The 20,110-nt window shown below is 44.4% G+C and overlaps 1 protein-coding gene across 1 annotated transcript in view; it reads right to left on the bottom strand.

Moving 5' to 3' along the window:
- The window catches only part of LOC311317058 (protein NLRC3-like), a gene marked incomplete at its 5' end in the record, with an annotated part of 61,248 nt that overhangs the window by 13,710 nt on the left and 27,428 nt on the right, over nt 1–20,110 (bottom strand). The window contains 6 exons of the mRNA XM_084448056.1: nt 3,469–3,642; nt 5,574–5,747; nt 16,273–17,923; nt 18,140–18,397; nt 19,296–19,305; nt 19,757–19,919. Coding sequence (XP_084304182.1) covers nt 3,469–3,642; nt 5,574–5,747; nt 16,273–17,923; nt 18,140–18,397; nt 19,296–19,305; nt 19,757–19,919 — 2,430 coding nt within the window. The remainder of the gene's footprint in view (nt 1–3,468; nt 3,643–5,573; nt 5,748–16,272; nt 17,924–18,139; nt 18,398–19,295; nt 19,306–19,756; nt 19,920–20,110) is intronic.

Genomic DNA, 20,110 nt, shown 5'->3' with positions numbered 1-20,110 from the left:
TCTCACACTGAATTATAAACAGACTGACTCATTCTGGAGCTAGGAGAGAGAGGAGAGACAGAGAGAGGAGGAGCAGAGAGAAGAGAGAGAGGAGGAGCAGAGAAGAGGAGAGAGAGAGGAGGAATAGAGAGAAGAGGAGAGAGAGGAGGAGCAGAGAGAAGAAAGAGAGGAGGATCAGATGAGAGGAGAGAGAGAGGAGGAACAGAGAGAAGAGAGATAGAAGGAGCAGAGAGAAGAGAGAGGAGGAGCAGAGGAGAGGAGAGAGAGAAGAGGAGGAACAGAGAGGAAAGGAGAGAGAGAAGAGGAGGAACAGAGAGGAGAGGAGAGAGAGAAGAGGAGGAACAGATAGGAGAGGAGAGAGAGAGGAGGAGAGAGAGAGGAGGAACAGAGAGAAGAGGAGAGAGAGGAGGAACAGAGACTTTGACTTTTGATGCTCTTTAATGAGACATCCTTACAAAACACTAAACACCCCCCCACACACACACCCACACACAGTAGCACAGAACGGCATCAGCTCACATCAAACATCAAGCCCATCTGCCCCCACCGTACAAATTGCCACCCCCAGACCCCACACCCTCTCAAACTCACCCACATTGTTATTGATCACAAAATAGGTGTATTCTACCCTAAGAAGCAGAGACCCTCCCCCTAACCACCTGGACTGGGTCCGTGGCCCCGCCCCTCTCACCTTATTCCTCCCTGTAGTCCAAATGGACAATTTAGCTCACCCAAACACAACATTGAGCAAAACACACTTTGCCCTCCTCCTGCACGTGTACTGTGGGCCCAAAACAAACAGTTCCTTAGAAAACACAAACCCCAACCTCACACACGAGGGCTGTAACAGCACAAACAGAGGAACAAGACGTGCACAAACAGAAAACACATGAACCACCGTCTCCACCTCACCACAGTATGGGCCCCCCTCCCCCACCCCGGGGTCAAGCCCGGCCAGAAAGCGCTCGGTCATCAGGGCCCTGTGCACCACTCTCCACTGCAAGTCCCCTGTCCTTTTAGGGATGGGGGGCTTATACAGCACCCAACACCTGAACCTCACACTGCTCCCCCCACCTAGAACCCCCTGCCACTGGTGGAACCCAACCCCCTGTATGACCCCGACGTTCCTCGCCTTCACACATGCCTCATACAGAGCCCTCCCCCTCACCTGTCTGAGGTCACCAGGGTCATACAGAGCCCTCCCCCTCACCTGTCTGAGGTCACCAGGGTCATACAGAGCCCTCCCCCTCACCTGTCTGAGGTCACCAGGGTCATACAGAGCCCTCCCCTTCACCTGTCTGAGGTCACCAGGGTCATACAGAGCCCTCCCCTTCACCTGTCTGAGGTCACCAGGGTCATACAGAGCCCTCCGCCTCACCTGTCTGAGGTCACACACACACATTTTAATACACTGGCACTAAACACCAAACACAAGGTTAGAAATCTAGGTGTCATAGTCGACTCTGATCTGAACTTTGAATCTCATGTCAATAACATAACTAGTGTATCTTTCTATCATTTAAGAAACATGGCAAAAGTGCAATCCTTCCTTTCAAAGGTCGACACAAAGACTTATGCATGCATTTAGAACCAGCAGACTGGACTATTGCAATGCCCTCTTTTGTGGCTTCCAAAGAAAACCATCAATCGTCTGCAAATTAGACAAAACGCCGCGGCACGAGTCCTTACAAAATCCAGACGGAGGGCTCACATCACACCCGTCCTGAAGGCTCTGCATTGGCTACCCGTCAGCTTCAGAATAGACTTCAAGATTCTTCTACTGGTTTATAAATCACTCCACAACCGTGCTCCAAAACATATGACTGACATGCTTGTTAGATAAACACCAGCAAGATCCCTGCTGTATGGGTTATGTTCATGTTGTTATATTGAATGTGAGCTTCTATGCTGCTGTATGGGTTATGTTCATGTTGTTATATTGAATGTGAGCTTCTATGCTGCTGTATGGGTTATGTTCATGTTGTTATATTGAATGTGAGCTTCTATGCTGCTGTATGGGTTATGTTCATGTTGTTATATTGAATGTGAGCTTCTATGCTGCTGTATGGGTTATGTTCATGTTGTTATATTGAATGTGAGCTTCTATGCTGCTGTATGGGTTATGTTCATCAGAATGTATTCATTCTCATCATGATCTGTGTTTCAGGTGACCATCTCATGTGACACACAGGAGTCGATACGTTCAGTTACAACCACTGCTACTTCAGCAGGTTGACATTGTGGAGGTGGAGGACGTGAGCCTGTCTTCTGTGGTGTTCTGAGAGGTCCAACACCTGGGTGTCCCAAGTCAGTGATAGCTTCAGATTAGTCAAAGCATACTAGAGAGAAGTTATGTCCTCTGTTTGAACCGTGCTGATGTTGTTGATTTAGTTCACACTAAAGAGTACATTTTGATGCCACTTAAAGGAGAATACTCGTTTTTGACAACCTGGACCTTATTTACGGCATATTATAAGACGTTTGACTCACCGAGATAACTTTGGTGTAACTCGGAGGCATGTAGAAGAAATTTAAAATCCAGCGTGAGCCAAGTATATTCATGTAATGGTGGTGGACGGGGCACTGAGAATGCAGCTTCTAAAAAATCTATTTTCTGCCGCGAAGCAGTTGTTTTCATCAATCTGTCTTTATGAATCGCTAGTTGTGCTTACATAGAGCGAGGGCTTGTTGTGGTATTTCACATGCCTCTGTAATATGATCTTTAGAAACGTCTTTAGAAACAAAATAGCTTCCTCACTTGCTCCAGCACACATGCGCACTGGCTGGAGCAACACTTGCGCGCTGTGCGCATGCGTGCTGGAGCAAGTGAGGAAGCTATTTCGTTTCTAAAGACGTTTCTAATGATCATATTAGAGAGGCATGTGAAAAACCACAACAGGCCTACGCTCTATGTAAGCACAACTAGCGATTCATAAAGACAGATTGATGAAAACAACTGATTTTTTAGAAGCTGCATTCTCAGTGCCCCGTCCGCCGCCATTACATGGATATACTTGGCTCGCGCTGGATTTTAAATTTCTTCTACAGGAATAGAGGCGAACCCAAATGGGCTCCCTAAATATATGCGGCCCCCCAAAAACCAAAATGAACAGGTGTCACTGCCTCTAAACTTCAGCCCCTGACGCTTTTCCCTCAACCCCTAATGATTTGGGATCCTAGCAGCGCCCCTGTTTTGTACCTAATCCACATTTGTATTTAGACTTGATTGTGTCTTTGTTCCTTCAATAAAGGACCCACCCACCACCTACAGTCTGTATATGTCTGTATGTAAGCTTTGAGATGATAGTCCCTATTTTGTCAACTCTACTGTATGAACTGTAGTCCAAAGATAATTTCTCAAGTTGAATGTTGATGCTCAAAACATCCCTCTTCAAGGACAGAGATGTACAATTACTTAGACATTTAAATCCAATCATTTAACATGTGAATATGCTCAGGGATACAGACCTCAGTTTCTCCAGTTTGCAGTGTGGACTCCCCAGTCCAGCAGAGAGCAGCTTCACTCCTGAATCCTGCAGGTTATTGTTACTCAGGTCTAACTCTCTCAGGTGGGAGGGGTTTGAGCTGAGAGCTGAGGCCAGCAGAGAACAGCATGTCTCTGTTAATCTGCATCCACTCAGGCTGAGGAGACAAGAACAAGTATTAGCAAACATTTTCACCAGTAATCAGTGCTTTGAGAAAGCGTGTTTTCATTGGCAAAACACATTTTCAGACTAATAAAGTACAGAAACGGGTAACTTCACTCTTCACTTCAGTCTTCTGTGATAGTAGCTTTGCTTTCTGTATAATTTAACTGTGACAAAGATGACATTTATTCTACAAACAAACACTGCTACACTAGTGGTGAAAAGGAGGAATGTCAGCTATAGTGTCTTCCTCTCTCAGACTGAATTATAAACAGACTGACTCATTCTGGAGCTAGGAGAGAGAGTGCTGCTGCATCTAATATGTTTTAGTCATGAGCAGGTTTTTAATTCCTCTAATGCAGGCATTCCCAAACTGTGAGGCGGGCCTCCCCCAGGGGGCCCCAAAGAAAGTCAGGGGAGGCGCGGAGGGATGGTTAGAAAAAAAAGAAGGAAAAACATGTTATTTATTTTTGAAATGTCTATGGTTTTTATGAATGAAACGTGATTTTAAAGGTCAGAAGATTTAAATAAATAATGGGAGAGATACTATAATATTATACTAAATGTGTGGATATTGCAGAGAGAGCCTACCCCCGCAGGCATGAATATATTGTGCGAAAACGTCATAACGTTAACTAGCAGCAGGTGCCACCGAGCTAACTTAGCTGTGCAACGTTATGGGCTAGCTGACGCTGCCTTGCAAAATGGACAAATTTGGGGGGTTGGGGGGGCGCGGGTGTGTCACTGTTTTCAGAGGGGAGGCCCACATTGATGGGAGTTTGGGAACCCATGCTCTAATGAATACTCAGCATCCAATCAGCGTCCTGATTGGCTGGACACTATGGACCTGAGTCAGCTTGGAGGGTGCTAAGGCTCTTTGGACAGGACATGTACATTTACCAACATGCTATAGCCTACTTAAGCAATTGACCACGAGAGGAAGTGGATTACAGGGGATTTTACCACAGCTACGGGGCGTTGTTAGAAGTATAGCTGTGGTAAAATCCCCTGTAACCCACTGCCTCTCGTGGTCAATTGCTTTTCTACAACGGTTCCTACATATATATATTCACAAAAAACACTCAGTAGTAACATTCAATCATTTATTTACTGATCATTCTTATCATTTTAGGATTACAAAATCTTCGGCGATAGGCTATAGTTCTGAATTAAATGGTTGCCAGGCAACATAGGCTATCTCGCCTATTTGGGTTGGCCTTGTTCACATAAGCCATAAGGCATAATTCGGGTGGTTCACCTTTATTTGAATATTTCCAGCCATGGTGCAGTTATTAAAACAGTTCTCCAGAGCACTAGTTTTTGCTGGTAGGGGTGTGGAAGTGTTGGAGTCGGACTGAGGAGTGCGTTTTTGTAATAGGATACGAAAAAGGTGAGGTTGCTGCGAGTGGTTGCTACGCAAAGCATAGCCTACCGCTTGATTTTATCAATGGCCTCGTCAATGAGATTAACTAATTGTTATGCGGTCGCAGCCGTGGGTTACAGAGTATTTTACCACGGCTGCTAGCCAATCAGAATCAAGTATCCAAACTCTCTGTTGTAGAATTACTACTTGATACTTCATCATGTACACCTAGGCATGTTTTACACATTGTTTATTTGCACTCTTGTGTATTGGGATTTTGTGTATATTTTGTACCCAATTTACATTTGTATTTAATCTTGATTGTGTCTTTGTTCCTTCAATAAAGGACCCACCCACCACCTACAGTCTGTATATGTCTGTATGTATGCTTTGAGATGATAGTCCCTATTTTGTCAACTCTACTGTATGTACTGTAGTCCAAAGATAATTTCTCAACTTGAATGTTGATGCTCAAAACATCCCTCTTTAAGGACAGAGATGTACAATTACTTAGACATTTAAATCCCATCATTTAACACGGGAATATGCTCAGGGATACAGACCTCAGTTTCTCCAGTTTGCAGTGTGGACTCCCCAGTCCAGCAGAGAGCAGCTTCACTCCTGAATCCTGCAGGTCATTGTTACTCAGGTCTAACTCTCTCAGGTGGGAGGGGTTTGAGCTGAGCGATGAGGCCACCACTTCACATGAGGCTTCGTTGAGGTAACATCTAGAGAGTCTGAAATTACAAAGTAAACATGTATGACTTTTTGTTCCTTAATGACATGCTAATCTTAATGATATGATTTGTATAATATACACATTAATATACACATGTCATATGTAGCCTAAGGCTTAATAAAGGGTACCCAGCTTTCAATAACTCGTAGGCTACCTCATGTCTGGCCAGTGACCTACAACATTCCTAGCCTTCAAACCAATACGCCAACCTCAAGAGGAGAAGCTTCTCAAACGTTTAATTTGATAGCTTACAGTATACAGCATGTTATATTTTGATATGGGGGAAATGAACACATACAGCTCAAATTACAGGTTTAAATCTCACTGTTGATGTACAGGCCTAGAGGATGATAGAACAGTCAGCTCTCAGCCCGCTGCATGCTGTAGGCTACATGGACCAATACAGAATATAGTCACTACTGATCACTTTTCAATCATGTGTAGGAGCCTACATGAAATTAATAGTGAAATGAAAGTCCTATGTTGCAAAAAAGGCATTTTGAACTTGTGGCCATCCACAATGATATGAATCGATAACTGACGCAGCTTCTAGGTGATGTGTCCGTTGGTAGCATACGATTTAGAGAAATCAGGAGTAGGCTAGTTTGGGCTAGTTTGCTGCACCACGACAGAGGTGACTGCATTTGCACCTTTTCCAGAATAATAACGAGGAATGAGGGTAGGAAAAATACCTGTTTCCATGGCATTTGTGCTTTCAGAATAACTGATTCAGGTTCACACCTTATGGGCCTCTATACATAGATTACACTTGACCAGTATTGAGTCCTTGATCTTGAGGTAGGTGAAATAGTGTCGGTGTTTCCATGGCACAGAGCTCCCGTCGTCAGAGCCATAGACAGAACTGCCAGCCGTGTAGGCGAGGGATTGTTGATGCATTGCGCACGGGTACTTTCTAACGTGTTACTCCTCACTGGATGTATGTATGGTGCAATGTGAGGAGGTGGAAACATGCCAAGCGCTGAGGTAGCAGTTTTTAAAAGTTATAGGGGGGTCAGCTCCAGCTGGTTCTGACCAGTTAAAGACCGACAATCTTTTTTAGAAGATCAGAGAATAGATGGGAGTAAGAATGCCTCACTGACTAAAACTCATTACACATAACATATAGGGGAGACACACAGAGCTCAGTAAAGAGCATTCGTGCAGAGTGAGGTGCACGCGTGATCACACACAACAACAGAGCTGCAGAGCACGGGAGAACACGAGAGCACTGAGAAACTACCACACAGCTCTCCCAGAGCACGGGAGAACACGAGAGCACTGAGAAACTACCACACAGCTCTCCCAGAGCACGGGAGAACACGAGAGCACTGAGAAACTACCACACAGCTCTCCCAGAGCACGGGAGAACACGAGAGCACTGAGAAACTACCACACAGCTCTCCCAGAGCACGGGAGAACACGAGAGCACTGAGAAACTACCACACAGCTCTCCCAGACCACGGGAGAACACGAGAGCACTAAGAAACTACCACACAGCTCTCCCAGAGCACGGGAGAACACGAGAGCATTGAGAAACTACCACACAGCTCTCCCAGAGCACGGGAGAACACGAGAGCACTGAGAAACTACCACACAGCTCTCCCAGAGCACGGGAGAACACTGAGAAACTACCACACAGCTCTCCCAGAGCACGGGAGAACACAAGAGCACTGAGAAACTACCACACAGCTCTCCCAGAGCACGGGAGAACACTGAGAAACTACCACACAGCTCTCCCAGAGCACGGGAGAACACGAGAGCACTGAGAAACTACCACACAGCTCTCCCAGAGCACGGGAGAACACGAGAGCACTGAGAAACTACCACACAGCTCTCCCAGAGCACGGGAGAACACGAAAGCACTGAGAAACTACCACACAGCTCTCCCAGAGCACGGGAGAACACGAGAGCACTGAGAAACTACCACACAGCTCTCCCAGAGCACGGGAGAACATGAGAGCACTGAGAAACTACCACACAGCTCTCCCAGAGCACGGGAGAACACGAGAGCACTAAGAAACTACCACACAGCTCTCCCAGAGCACGGGAGAACACGAGAGCACTGAGAAACTACCACACAGCTCTCCCAGAGCACGGGAGAACATGAGAGCACTGAGAAACTACCACACAGCTCTCCCAGATGCTGACACGGTGAAGTCCACATAGTGTCAGCTAACAAGATAAGCGCTGCTTTAGACAGGGAGTAAACATTTATATATACAGTAGGACCCCACTCATCCGAACTTCAGAGATCCGAACCTCCCGGTCTACCGGACAGGCTTAAAAAACTTCTGTTTTTTTTTTTTTTAGCCTGCTATCTGGTTACTGGTGGGATTTTCATTACAGTACTGTAGGCCTACTTGCATTTAAATCTGTCATAATAAACATGTACTGTATCCTACTGTGAATAAAAACAGAACTGTATGTAGACCTACATGTTGCCTGGCTGTAGCCTACTGTCACGTTTCATTTCTTTGCTCTAATGTCGAGCGCAAAACGCAAACGAGTCTGCTGCGTGAGAGCTGCATTCCTTGGTAGCCAGAAAGCGCGTCAGCAACCTGAAGCAGCATCGAGTCATTATTCGTTCCCAGTTAATGGACTTCAGGAACACAGACGTGTTGTGAGCATGTAGATTAGCCTACGAGGCCTACTGTATTTGTTAAATAATAGCCTACAGCCTAGGCCACGTTAGCCTACATCGGTTGTTTAGGCTGCAATAGCCACACGACAACTTGTCTGTCAATACATTTATTTATTGATTGATTATCATTTGCTCTAATTGTTCTAATGTTGGGTTGTTTTTAGGCTATACCATTTTGTTCTGCGAAAATACAGTAGCCTATCGATGCAGCGTGGGCCTCATTTGAGAATAAAGTAGGCTATTTGATCAAAGCATGCACTCAAGTGGAAATTCGTTTATTTTATTCTAGGCTACTGTAGGCCTATTATAGGCTAGGCTATATGAGTTTAGTTGGCTATTTGATTGCAATTTTGATGCATTTTCACAAGTAATTAAGGGTATTTATCGGTCTATTATGAGTCTATATGAAACAAGTACCACTTATTGAATTTGGTGCATTTAAACAGTCATCCGGACATTTCAGAGATACGAACGACCTTCGGTCCCGTTGGGTTCGGATAAGTGGGGTCCTACTGTACATACATATATATATTTTGAGTCTGATACTTCTATATATTTGTTCTTTCCTCCCTCCTCTGACTAAAGGTAAATAACTGTGGGCCTGACAGAGCGGAGCGAGGCATTCAGAGAACATAAAAGGACGAAGGGCCTCAGTCTGTTGGAAGTGGGCTAGACGTGTTTTCAGCTCTCCTGGTGGACGGCATTAATGACACACTGACCGATAGCATTCCTATATGACAGCATTCCTATATGACAGCGTTCCTATATGACAGCATTCCTATATGATAGAATTCCTTTATGACATCATTCCTATATGACATCATCCCTATATGATAGCATTCCTTTATGACATCATTCCTATATGACATCATTCCTATATGATAGCATTCCTTTATGACATCATTCATATATGATAGCATTCCTATATTATAGCATTCCTATATGACACCAAGAGTTAAAGCCTCTGGAAACTCAAATCCACAAAAGTCTTCTAACTATGTAATTTAGTGTATTATGTACATAATAAAAAACATGTTAAAGTATTAGCAATTACTTTCTATCAAAATTTGAAATATTCTCATTTAAGTTTTTGTAACATTCCTGACAGTGGGTTTGAAATGGGCGTTGTTTAATTTGTTTAATGTGACGTCATTATATCCGAGATCCAATCATTAAAAAATGCACGTTAGTAAGTCCTACCTCCCCGCTAAATCTGCCTCGTCGACAGCAAATTTGCAGTTAGCTAACATATTTGATCCAGCCTAGTATCGTTGTCTATTTTTATCTATCCATCTAAGGTATCTATTTTTATCTATCCTCTCTCTCCCCACCCTGTGCACCATCATGATTGTTTGTGCTGTCCCTGGGTGCTCATCGGTAAGATGACAACAATTCATTCTTTAGTTTTCCAACTGTGTTGGATTTAGAGAAACAGTGGACCGCGTTTTTGGTGAGCCGTGGTGGAGCAGTCAGGAAACATACATGCTGCGCTCATTCATTAAATTCTGCCAGAAAGCCATGTGTTTTGCACAACGGCTATGTCTTGTAGCTGGAGCAGTACCCTCTCTCCCTCCACTTCAGCCTCTCCCCGATGCCCAGAGCATAGAGATCGATCATGTAAGTTACTTGCTAATGATAAAGTTTAAGTAAATGTTCCATGTTTATTGTTAACCTCACCTTTTTCTAAAGAAATCTAACATTGTTAGCTTGCCAACTCAATGCTTTGTAGCTGCTTAGCAGCCTAATAATGTCAGCGCTAGCTAGTATGGTTAGGACTAGCTGTGCCTAACTAATTATACTAATGGATAGAAAAGCATTTTGGAACTCACCATTCAGTGATCGATTAAAATGAATTATTTGGAGATGGCAGGGCTTCTACTGTATTTCTGTATCCTTGAGTATCTGACGGCTCAAACATATATGGCTGGACTTTTAGTTGCTGTGCATAGTGCGTTGCTAGTTTTGATGAGATTGTTTGTCATTGGCGGATCAAAATGTCAATCAAATCCTGATCTGACACCTGGGTTTCCGTTAGCCGGTAATTACCGTTTTTTGTCAGGAAAAATCCGTTGAAGTCCGATATATTAAAATCTCTCCGGTCATAATGTCCGGAGAAATAATTCCCCATAATTGTATTAGGCCTACAATAGACTAAAATTAAATTTCCATATATTATGATTCCTTTTGAATAAAAAAAACCCGAATAGGCCAATTAATTTTGTTCCGTTAATGTGTAGGCTATTGGCTAGTAGGCCTATGCGATGAAAAAACAGCCGTAAGATAAACCTGCCTATAGGCTAGCGGGCCACCATAGATAAACCTGCCTATAGGCTAGTGGGCCACCATAGATAAACCTGCCTATAGGCTAGTGGGCCACCATAGATAAACCTGCCTATAGGCTAGTGGGCCACCATAGATAAACCTGCCTATAGGCTAGCGGGCCACCATAGATAAACCTGCCTATAGGCTAGTGGGCCACCATAGATAAACCTGCCTATAGGCTAGCAGGCCACCATAGATAAACCTCCTATAGGCTAGCGGGCCACCATAGATAAACCTGCCTATAGGCTAGCGGGCCACCATAGATAAACCTGCCTATAGGCTAGTGGGCCACCATAGATAAACCTGCCTATAGGCTAGCGGGCCCATAGATAAACCTGCCTATAGGCTAGTGGGCCACCATAGATAAACCTGCCTATAGGCTAGCGGGCCACCATAGATAAACCTGCCTATAGGCTAGCGGGCCACCATAGATAAACCTGCCTATAGGCTAGTGGGCCACCATAGATAAACCTGCCTATAGGCTAGCGGGCCACCAAGCGAGAGAGAGCCTGATCGAGGTACGGAGCTTGAGGCGAAAATGGAAATGCCTATTAATATCGAATGGAAATTAGCCTATGCACGTTGTAAGTTCTTACACTTTATTTAAGTAGGCTACAGTATATTTATTTTCAGAGTTTTGTTCTATTTTAGCCTATCTGATAAAAGGCCGAAATTAGACTATAGGCCTAGCCTATGAATTCCAATCAGCGCAGCCGCAAGCCTAGTTGCCTAACCTCTTGCACTTTTAAATAAAATGTTATATATCTAGACATGCATTGTGTCATTTCTGTATTTAGCCCAGCCCGCCTATCAGTTGTTTCTCAACAGTTATGTCCTCCTCATCATCATAGCCTACTGCGATGTCCGTGGTTATAATGATGCTGTTTTATTGATAAAAAGGGTAAGCTAAAACTGGAAAGAGAAATTAGTAAACACATATTAGCCTACTGTCGCGAATCCCAAACCAATTAGCGTGCATCCTCAAATCCGATTCATGCAATTGAAATAAACATTCATGTTCTAGGCTACAGTCGCAATTCAAAGGTGACTATTTTTGTGGCTGTGCAATTACATAGGCTATACTGTAGGCCTAGCGCATGGAATCATGACAGCCTATCACACATTTAATCATACGGATGCGAAATAAGACAATAAATGCCATATATAAGCTACACAACGGCCAATCACCGCGACAAACACCTATAATAGGCCTAATATTATATTATAATATAATGACCGGAATTTCTCCAGTTTGTCCGGAAAAGTCTAATCTTCCCGGACACATTGGCCCAGTCCCAATGTCCACCCTTGCAGACTCGCAGACTTAAGGGCGCGCTCCCGCGAGGTCCGCGAGGGCTTAGGGGTGTCCCAATGTCAAATCGGCAAGTGCGCGAGGGCTCTCCGGCAGCCATTTTGAGCCCTTTATGGCCCCTTCCCGTAAGTCTGCATTTCTGCAGACTTAGCCCAAGGGAATTACCCACAGTTCATAGCGTCGTGACGTGAAACACGGGGTTACCTGAAGAACAGCCAATAAACAAGCACGGACAGATCAACCAACCGTAACGTTCACGTTACAGAACAAAATATGTTTTCATGTTTTCAGCTGGACTTGCTTATCTGCACAAGTAGCCTTATAATTAATTTGGTTTCATTATTTTTAAGTATGGGTTATTAACCCCATGGGTTTGTATAATGTGATTTGTTTAAAAATATGTAGGCTATGGTTATAATTTACATCGATTTCTGTTGCTCTAAATCATATGATTGCCCAGTTAAAAGCAGTATGACATTAATTACCCATTTCGGTGCAGTGTTCTTTGAATTGAGATTTCCAACATGAATATGGAAAGAGTTGTGAGGTGCAGGAATGTGTATACATAATATATTATCATTCTTAAGTTAATACTTTTGGATTCATCACAAACAAGAATCACAGGCAGTAATGTAGGATCGATGCGATCCTACTAACAAATACTGGGTTGGGTTGATATTTGATCGCAGATGCGATCGCATATGACCACAAAATGAAATGATTTCAAGTTGAACAAATGTTTTGAGGGTAACACAGAGAGTTCTGATAATGTAAAGGGGATTTGACTCAGCCAAAATTAATTTACACGAAGGCCTACAAGAAAAACATGTACAATTTACAAATTGATTTAAAAAAAAGCCCCACGCCCACAATAGTAAGAAATATGTTTTCACGTCAACGTAATGTGATGTCACAAGTGCTGTCCCATTCCTTGTTATACCAATTCGAGCCCTTGCAGCCTCGCGCACTCGATCACTTCACCAGGTGACGTCAATAAGTCTGTGAGGGCTCAGGGCTTGAGGGTTTAGGGGGGACATTGGGATTGGGCCATTGACCGGTACCGATTTTCGGAGGGTTAGGGTTAGGGTTAACGGAAACCCTGTCTGACACGCCCACACATTCCTGAGAATTGGTCTAGAGAGCAAAATGAGCCGTTTTTGGATGCTTAAAGAGACACATTTGCTATCATATATGCATGTTTACTATTTCAAGCCAAGTTTCCAGAGGCTTTAAGGAGCTGCATGAAGCAGACATACATATTTCTAGCTGACGGCGAGAAAAGTACTCTGCCTAAAATATCATGCTGTAGAGCAGGGGTGTCAAACTCTGGCCCGCGGGCCAAATTTGGCCCGCAGTGTAATTATATTTGGCCCGCGAGGCAATACCAAATGACTACTAGAGCTGGCCCGCTAGTATTATACAGCGCATTCACCGCTAATACTACAAATCCCATAATGCTCTGCTGTTGTTTTGGCGCGTCAATCAAGACAGGACCCAGAAACGCCCTCTCTTCTGTGACAGTAGTCATAGCAATCTCATACTACAACTGTAACCGTGTTACCCCTTCTTAAAAATGGCGAAAAGAAAGGCAGAAAACAGAAGCTTTACGTTATGTAATGTCTCACTGTGATAGAGACACCTGTGTTGACCTAGCCGGCCGCTGTGTTTGCTCTGTTCCTGTTCATTCAATCCTGTCTGCCTTCTTGCCGGCCTGTCTGCCTGCCTGTCTGCCTGTCTGTCTGTCTGCCTGCATGCCGGCTGTCTGTCTGTCTGCCTGGCTGTAGGACAGTCAGGGTTTTACAAGCTTCTCTACTGAGCAGATGGAGCACCAACACTTGTGTCTGAGGGCGTATTCACATATGTTAGTGCACACCATTGATGCGCACCAAAAGCGAAATGTGATAGGTGCATATTCAATGTTAAAGCAAAACTTGTTTGGGTCCATATTAAAATTTTCATTTGTTCAATGTTGGCCCGCGACTTTGTTCAAGTTTTAAATTTTGGCCCACTGTGTATTTGAGTTTGACATCCCTGCTGTAGAGCATAGGCAAGTACTCTTCATATGTATAGTAAATTGTGTTTGTAACTTAACTGTGGTTCATCCAGTCATAAATTCAGAATGGTGGTAAATATTGTAGATGGATGAGGGACAAAGTAGTGAAGATGAGATCATTTCAATGGGGTTTAGTAACACAGGGACCTGTTTTAGTAAGGGGTAAGGGGTTTTAGTAACACAGGGAACTGTTTTAGTAAGGGGTAAGGGGTTTTAGTAACACAAGGAATTGTTTTAGTAAGGGGTAAGGGGTTTTAGTAACACAGGGAACTGTTTTAGTAAGGGGTAAGGGGTTTTAGTAACTCAGGGAACTGTTTTAGTAAGGGGTAAGGGGTTTAGTAACACAGGGAACTGTTTTAGTAAGGGGTAAGGGGTTTTAGTAACTCAGGGAACTGTTTTAGTAAGGGGTAAGGGGTTTTAGTAACACAGGGAACTGTTTTAGTAAGGGGTAAGGGGTTTTAGTAACACATGGACTTGTTTTAGTAAGGGGCAAGAGGTTTAGAAACACAGGGAACTGTTTTCGTAAGGGGTAAGGGGTTTTAGTAACACAGGGAACTGTTTTAGTAAGGGGTAAGGGGTTTTAGTAACAGGGAACTGTTTTAGTAAGGGGTAAGAGGTTTAGTAACACAGGGAACTGTTTTAGTAAGGGGTAAGGGGTTTAGTAACACAGGGAACTGTTTTAGTAAGGGGTAAGGGGTTTAAGTAACACAGGGAACTGTTTTAGTAAGGGGTAAGGGGTTTTAGTAACACAGGGAACTGTTTAAGTAAGGGGTAAGGGGTTTAGTAACACAGGGAACTGTTTTAGTAAGGGGTAAGGGGTGTAGTAACACAGGGAACTGTTTTAGTAAGGGGTAAGGGGTTTAAGTAACACAGGGAACTGTTTTAGTAAGGGGTAAGGGGTTTTAGTAATACAGGGAACTGTTTTAGTAAGGGGTTTTAGTAACACAGGGAACTGTTTTAGTAAGGGGTAAGAGGTTTTAGTAACACAGGGAACTGTTTTAGTAAGGGGTAAGGGGTTTTAGTAACACAGGGAACTGTTTTAGTAAGGGGTAAGGGGGTTTAGTAACACAGGGAACTGTTTTAGTAAGGGGTAAGGGGTTTTAGAAACACAGGGAACTGTTTTAGTGAGGGGTAAGAGGTTTTAGTAACACAGGGAACTGTTTTAGTAAGGGGTAAGGGGGTTTAGTAACACAGGGAACTGTTTTAGTAAGGGGTAAGGGGGTTTAGTAACACAGGGAACTGTTTTAGTAAGGGTTAAGGGGGTTTAGTAACACAGGGAACTGTTTTAGTAAGGGGTAAGGGGTTTTAGTAACACAGGGAACTGTTTTAGTAAGGGGTAAGGGGTTTTAGTAACTCAGGGAACTGTTTTAGTAAGGGTTAAGGGGGTTTAGTAACACAGGGAACTGTTTTAGTAAGGGGTAAGGGGTTTTAGTAACTCAGGGAACTGTTTTAGTAAGGGGTAAGGGGTTTTAGTAACACAGGGAACTGTTTTAGTAAGGGGTAAGGGGTTTAGTAACACAGGGAACTGTTTTAGTAAGGGGTAAGATGTTTAGTAAGACAGGGAACTGTACACAGGGAACTGTTTTAGTAAGGGGTAAGGGGTTTTAGTAACACAGGGAACTGTTTTAGTAAGGGGTTTTAGTAACACAGGGAACTGTTTTAGTAAGGGGTAAGGGGTTTTAGTAACTCAGGGAACTGTTTTAGTAAGGGGTAAGGGGTTTTAGTAACACAGGGAACTGTTTTAGTAAGGGGTAAGGGGTTTTAGTAACACAGGGAACTGTTTTAGTAAGGGGTAAGGGGTTTAAGTAACAGGGAATAGTAACACATTTCTGGTTAGAGTGCACATACAGAGACAAGGAGGGAAGCTTTGAATTGTCCATTAGGCAGCTTTGTCCATTAGGACAAATCAAAGGACAGATCAGGGACCAATTCAAAGGACAGATCTTTTCTGATCATTGCTTTCATTAAGTGTTTAGCACCTTACTCAGCACTGTGCATTCTGTATATTGTATTTTATATTCATTTGTATCAGATTTTTTGTATTATTGTGTTTTGTATCTATAATTGTATTTTTGTGTTTATAGTTTTATATCATGTTTTGTTTGGAGGGCTCCCTTCCAGAAGATACCTCTGGGTCAAAGGGACAGACAAGGTTAAATAGATTGATCAAATTGTATAGAAAGATGAATACTTACATAGCCTTTCTGCAGACCTGCACAGCTGGGATCAGTCTCCTCCGCCCCTCCTGTGATGTGTTGTATTTGTTCAGGTCAAGCTCATCCAGAACCTCCTCTGACATCTGCAGCATGTAGGCCAGCGCTGAGCACTGTATTGGAGTCAGTTCGGTTGATGTCTTCTTCTGCATGTAAGCTTGGATGTCCTGCTGAACTGAATGGTCATTCATCTCCATCAAGCATTGGAAGAGATTGATGCACCTCTCTGGGGAGATGTTCTTCTCCTCATCCCCCCTGTTCTTGAGGAATCTGCTTGTTTCCTGGATGCTCTCTGGACTCCTCTCAATCTGAGGCAGCAGGCCTCGTAAGAGTCTCTGATTGGACTCCAGAGAGAGGCCGTGGAGGAAGCGGACAAAAAAGTCCAGGTGTCCATTCTCACTCTGCAAAGCTTTGCGTACCGCCCCCTCCAGCAGCTCATTCAGAGACAGCTCATCCGGAGGCTCCTCCCTCCTCCTCCTCCATGGCAACGCAGCAAGGAAGCGCTTCTTCAGTAGCTCAATCGGAGCCAGCTCCTTGGACACAGATTTGGTCTTCCTTTTAAGGAAGGGCTCCAGTGCCTCCATGTTCTTGGTTGCGTAACAATGGTAAATGTAGACAGCTGAGAAAAACTCCTGAATGCTCAGATGCACAAAGCAGTAGACTGCCCTCTGAAAAAGCACTGACTCTTCTTTGAAGATTGCTGTGCAAACTCCTGAGAACACTGCTGCCTCTTGGACATCGAGGCCACACTCTTTCAGGTCTTCTTCATAGAACATGAGGTTGCCCTTCTCCAGATGGTCAAACGCCAGCTTTGCCAGCTTCAGGAGAACTTCCCTGTCGGCCCTCAAGAGCTCCTCCTGGTCGGTCTTGATTTCCCCTTGATACTTCTGGTTCTTCAGCTTCGTCTGAATGAGCAGGAAGTGTGTGTACATCTCAGTCAAGGTCTTGGGCATCTCTCCTTGCTTCTCTGTACTCAGCATGTGCTCAAGGACTGTGGAAGAAATCCAAGAGAAGACTGGTATGTGGCACATGATGAAGAGGCTCCTTGATGTCTTGATGTGTGAGATGATTCTTCTGGCCAGGTTCTCATCACTGATTCTCTTCATGAAGTACTCTTCCTTCTGTGCGTCATTGAACCCTCGTACCTCTGTCACCCGGTCAACACACTCAGAAGGGATCTGATTGGCTGCTGCAGGTCGGGAGGTTACCCAGAGGAGAGCAGAGGGGAGCAGATTCCCCTGGATGAGGTTGGTCAGCAGCACATCCACTGAGGTTGACTCTGTGACATGACAGCAGGTCTGGTTCTTTCTGAAGTCTAGGGGCAGTCGGCTCTCATCCAGACCATCAAAGATGAACGTGGCTTTAGAGACAGCAAGTTGCTCTGCATCTTCCATGTGTAGTTCTGGGTGGAAAACATTCAGCAGTTGGAGTAAACTGTACCGGACATGTCTAATCAAATTCAGCTCCCGGAAAGGAAGCACAAACATGACTTCCACATCTTGATTTGCCTTTCCTTCAGCCCAGTCTAAGATTGACTTCTGCACACAGACGGTTTTTCCAATACCAGGAACGCCCACAGTCAGCACAGTTCTGATTGGTCTCTCTTGACCAGTCAAGGGTTTGATGGTTCTCTCTTGACCAGGCAGGGGTTTGATGGGTTTCTCTTGACCAGGCAGGGGTTTGATGGGTCTCTCTCGACCAGACAGGGGTGTGATGGGTCTCTCTTGACCAGACGGGGGTGTGATGAGTCTCTCTTGACCAGGCAGGGGTGTGATGGGTCTCTCTTGACCAGGCAGGGGTGTGATGGGTCTCTCTTGACCAGACAGGGGTGTGATGTGTCTCTCTTGACCAGGCAGGGGTTTGAATATGTCATTGTAGTTGATGAGTGTGTCATATGTGGTTTGTTTCCTGGATGCTCTCTCAAGTTGCCAAACCTCATGTTCATTATTAACCCCTTGACTCTGTCCCTCTGTGATGTAGAGCTCAGTGTAGATGCTGTTGAGGAGGGTTGCATTCCCTGTTTTTATGATTCCTTCAATCACATGTTCAAACCTCCTCTTCAAAGTGGCTTTATGATCCTCTACGGCTCTTTGGAGACCTCTAACAACTAAGGAGAGACGGGAAGTACAAGAAATTAGATTGACAGGAATACAAACATTCATAGCAAATATGACTACAAATATGACTTCAGGCTTTGCGTTCCCCAGGGCTGAATGATGCTATAGATATGATTTCTTTCCTATAGATCTTCTACCTTCAGGAATTTGGTAGTCCTCTCTTCTGCTTACAAGGGTTATTGATTATGATTATTATATATGTATTTTCTTATTTTCTTGGTGTCTCATTATGTGACTGTAACCTAGGACAAGTGATGTTGATTTTGTGTATTTTCCTGTTGTCCTTTTCTCTAGTCTAGGTATTGAGTCTCTTGTGTGTTGAACAAATGTCAGTAATGTATATGTGACAAGGATGTCCTCCTGTGGGCAGCATGATTTATCCAGTTCCCAGCTACACAGCTGTCTAGAATTGTGATCACTGGCCGCACCCATGGGTGCAGCCTGCTTAGCCTATTAAGGCCTTCTACTGACTTTTGCTCTAGTTTGTAACTCGCCCTGATGAAGGCCCCATGGCCAAAACATCTTGGCTGTTGTAGGAGCCAATTCTTTATGTTATCCTTTTTGTGATGTTAATTGTTCATTGGTGTGACGTTAATTTCTGTTTAGTGTGTGTGCTCCCTCTGCAGGCGAGGATGCCCCTTAAAGGAAGTGCCAAGGCCTAGTAGTGTGGCTTTTGGTTGGGAAAGCACACAGTCTTTAGACCTTGCAGCTCGTTAATACCATACTTGCTTGCCAGTGTTATATATGCTTATTATTTTCGTAACGTGAACAGTATGCTTTCATTTTGAACATCAACCTGGAACAATAAATCAAGAACATTTTTATTGCAACCCTCATCTGGACATTCCGTTTTTCTGCAAGTGTCTACTATAGCCTACCCAGCCAGACCCAGGGTGATCTACGCACAATAAGAACTAAAATGTTGTAGTCACTACAGCTGTTTTATTTTATTCTGTTCTAAGATGAACTAGCCGATAATTAAAGCTTTTTAATCAAGGAGAGTGCCTTGGACCTTTTTGATGAATGCATGGCAAAGCTCTACAGATGGTGAGAGGATCTAAATCATGTTAGAGAGCAGATTACCAAGTGAATCTCTTACTTGTTTCATCACTTCTCTGAACGTACTGCTCTCTGGGTGGCTGCAGTACAGGTGGTGTTCTGGGTCTCTCTCTACACTGGGGGCAGGCGTGGTCTGCTGATGGACCAGGTGGTGTTCTGGGTCTCTCTCTACACTGGGGGCAGGCGTGGTCTGCTGATGGACCAGGTGGTGTTCTGGGTCTCTCTCTACACTGGGGGCAGGCGTGGTCTGCTGATGGACCAGGTGGTGTTCTGGGTCTCTCTCTACACTGGGGGCAGGCGTGGTCTGCTGATGGACCAGGCTGCTGCCAGTTGGAAGTGATGCAGGCTCTGCAGAACCTGTGTCCACAGGAGGTGAGGACTGGGTCCCTCAGCATCTGCTCACACACAGCACACCTGGACTGATCCTCAGTCAGGGCTGCCCTGCTCCCCTCACTGCAGGGACAGAGGAACCATGTGTGTTAAGAGATGTTTCATACAGTAGGAACACCAGGGTAAGAGGGTGTTGGCGGGTTTTTGGGATAATGTAAAAAAGATTTAAGACTGTCTCTATCAAGGACCAACTAGTGTGGTGTGTGTGTGTGTGTGTGTGTGTGTGTGTGTGTGTGTGTGTGTGAGAGAGAGAG

Source organism: Borostomias antarcticus, assembly GCF_949987555.1.
Source record: "Borostomias antarcticus genome assembly, chromosome: 13".
In the NCBI taxonomy this organism is placed as follows: Eukaryota; Metazoa; Chordata; class Actinopteri; order Stomiiformes; family Stomiidae; genus Borostomias; species Borostomias antarcticus.
Note: the sequence above shows the minus strand (reverse complement) of the source record. Positions and strands in the feature narration are given on the sequence as shown.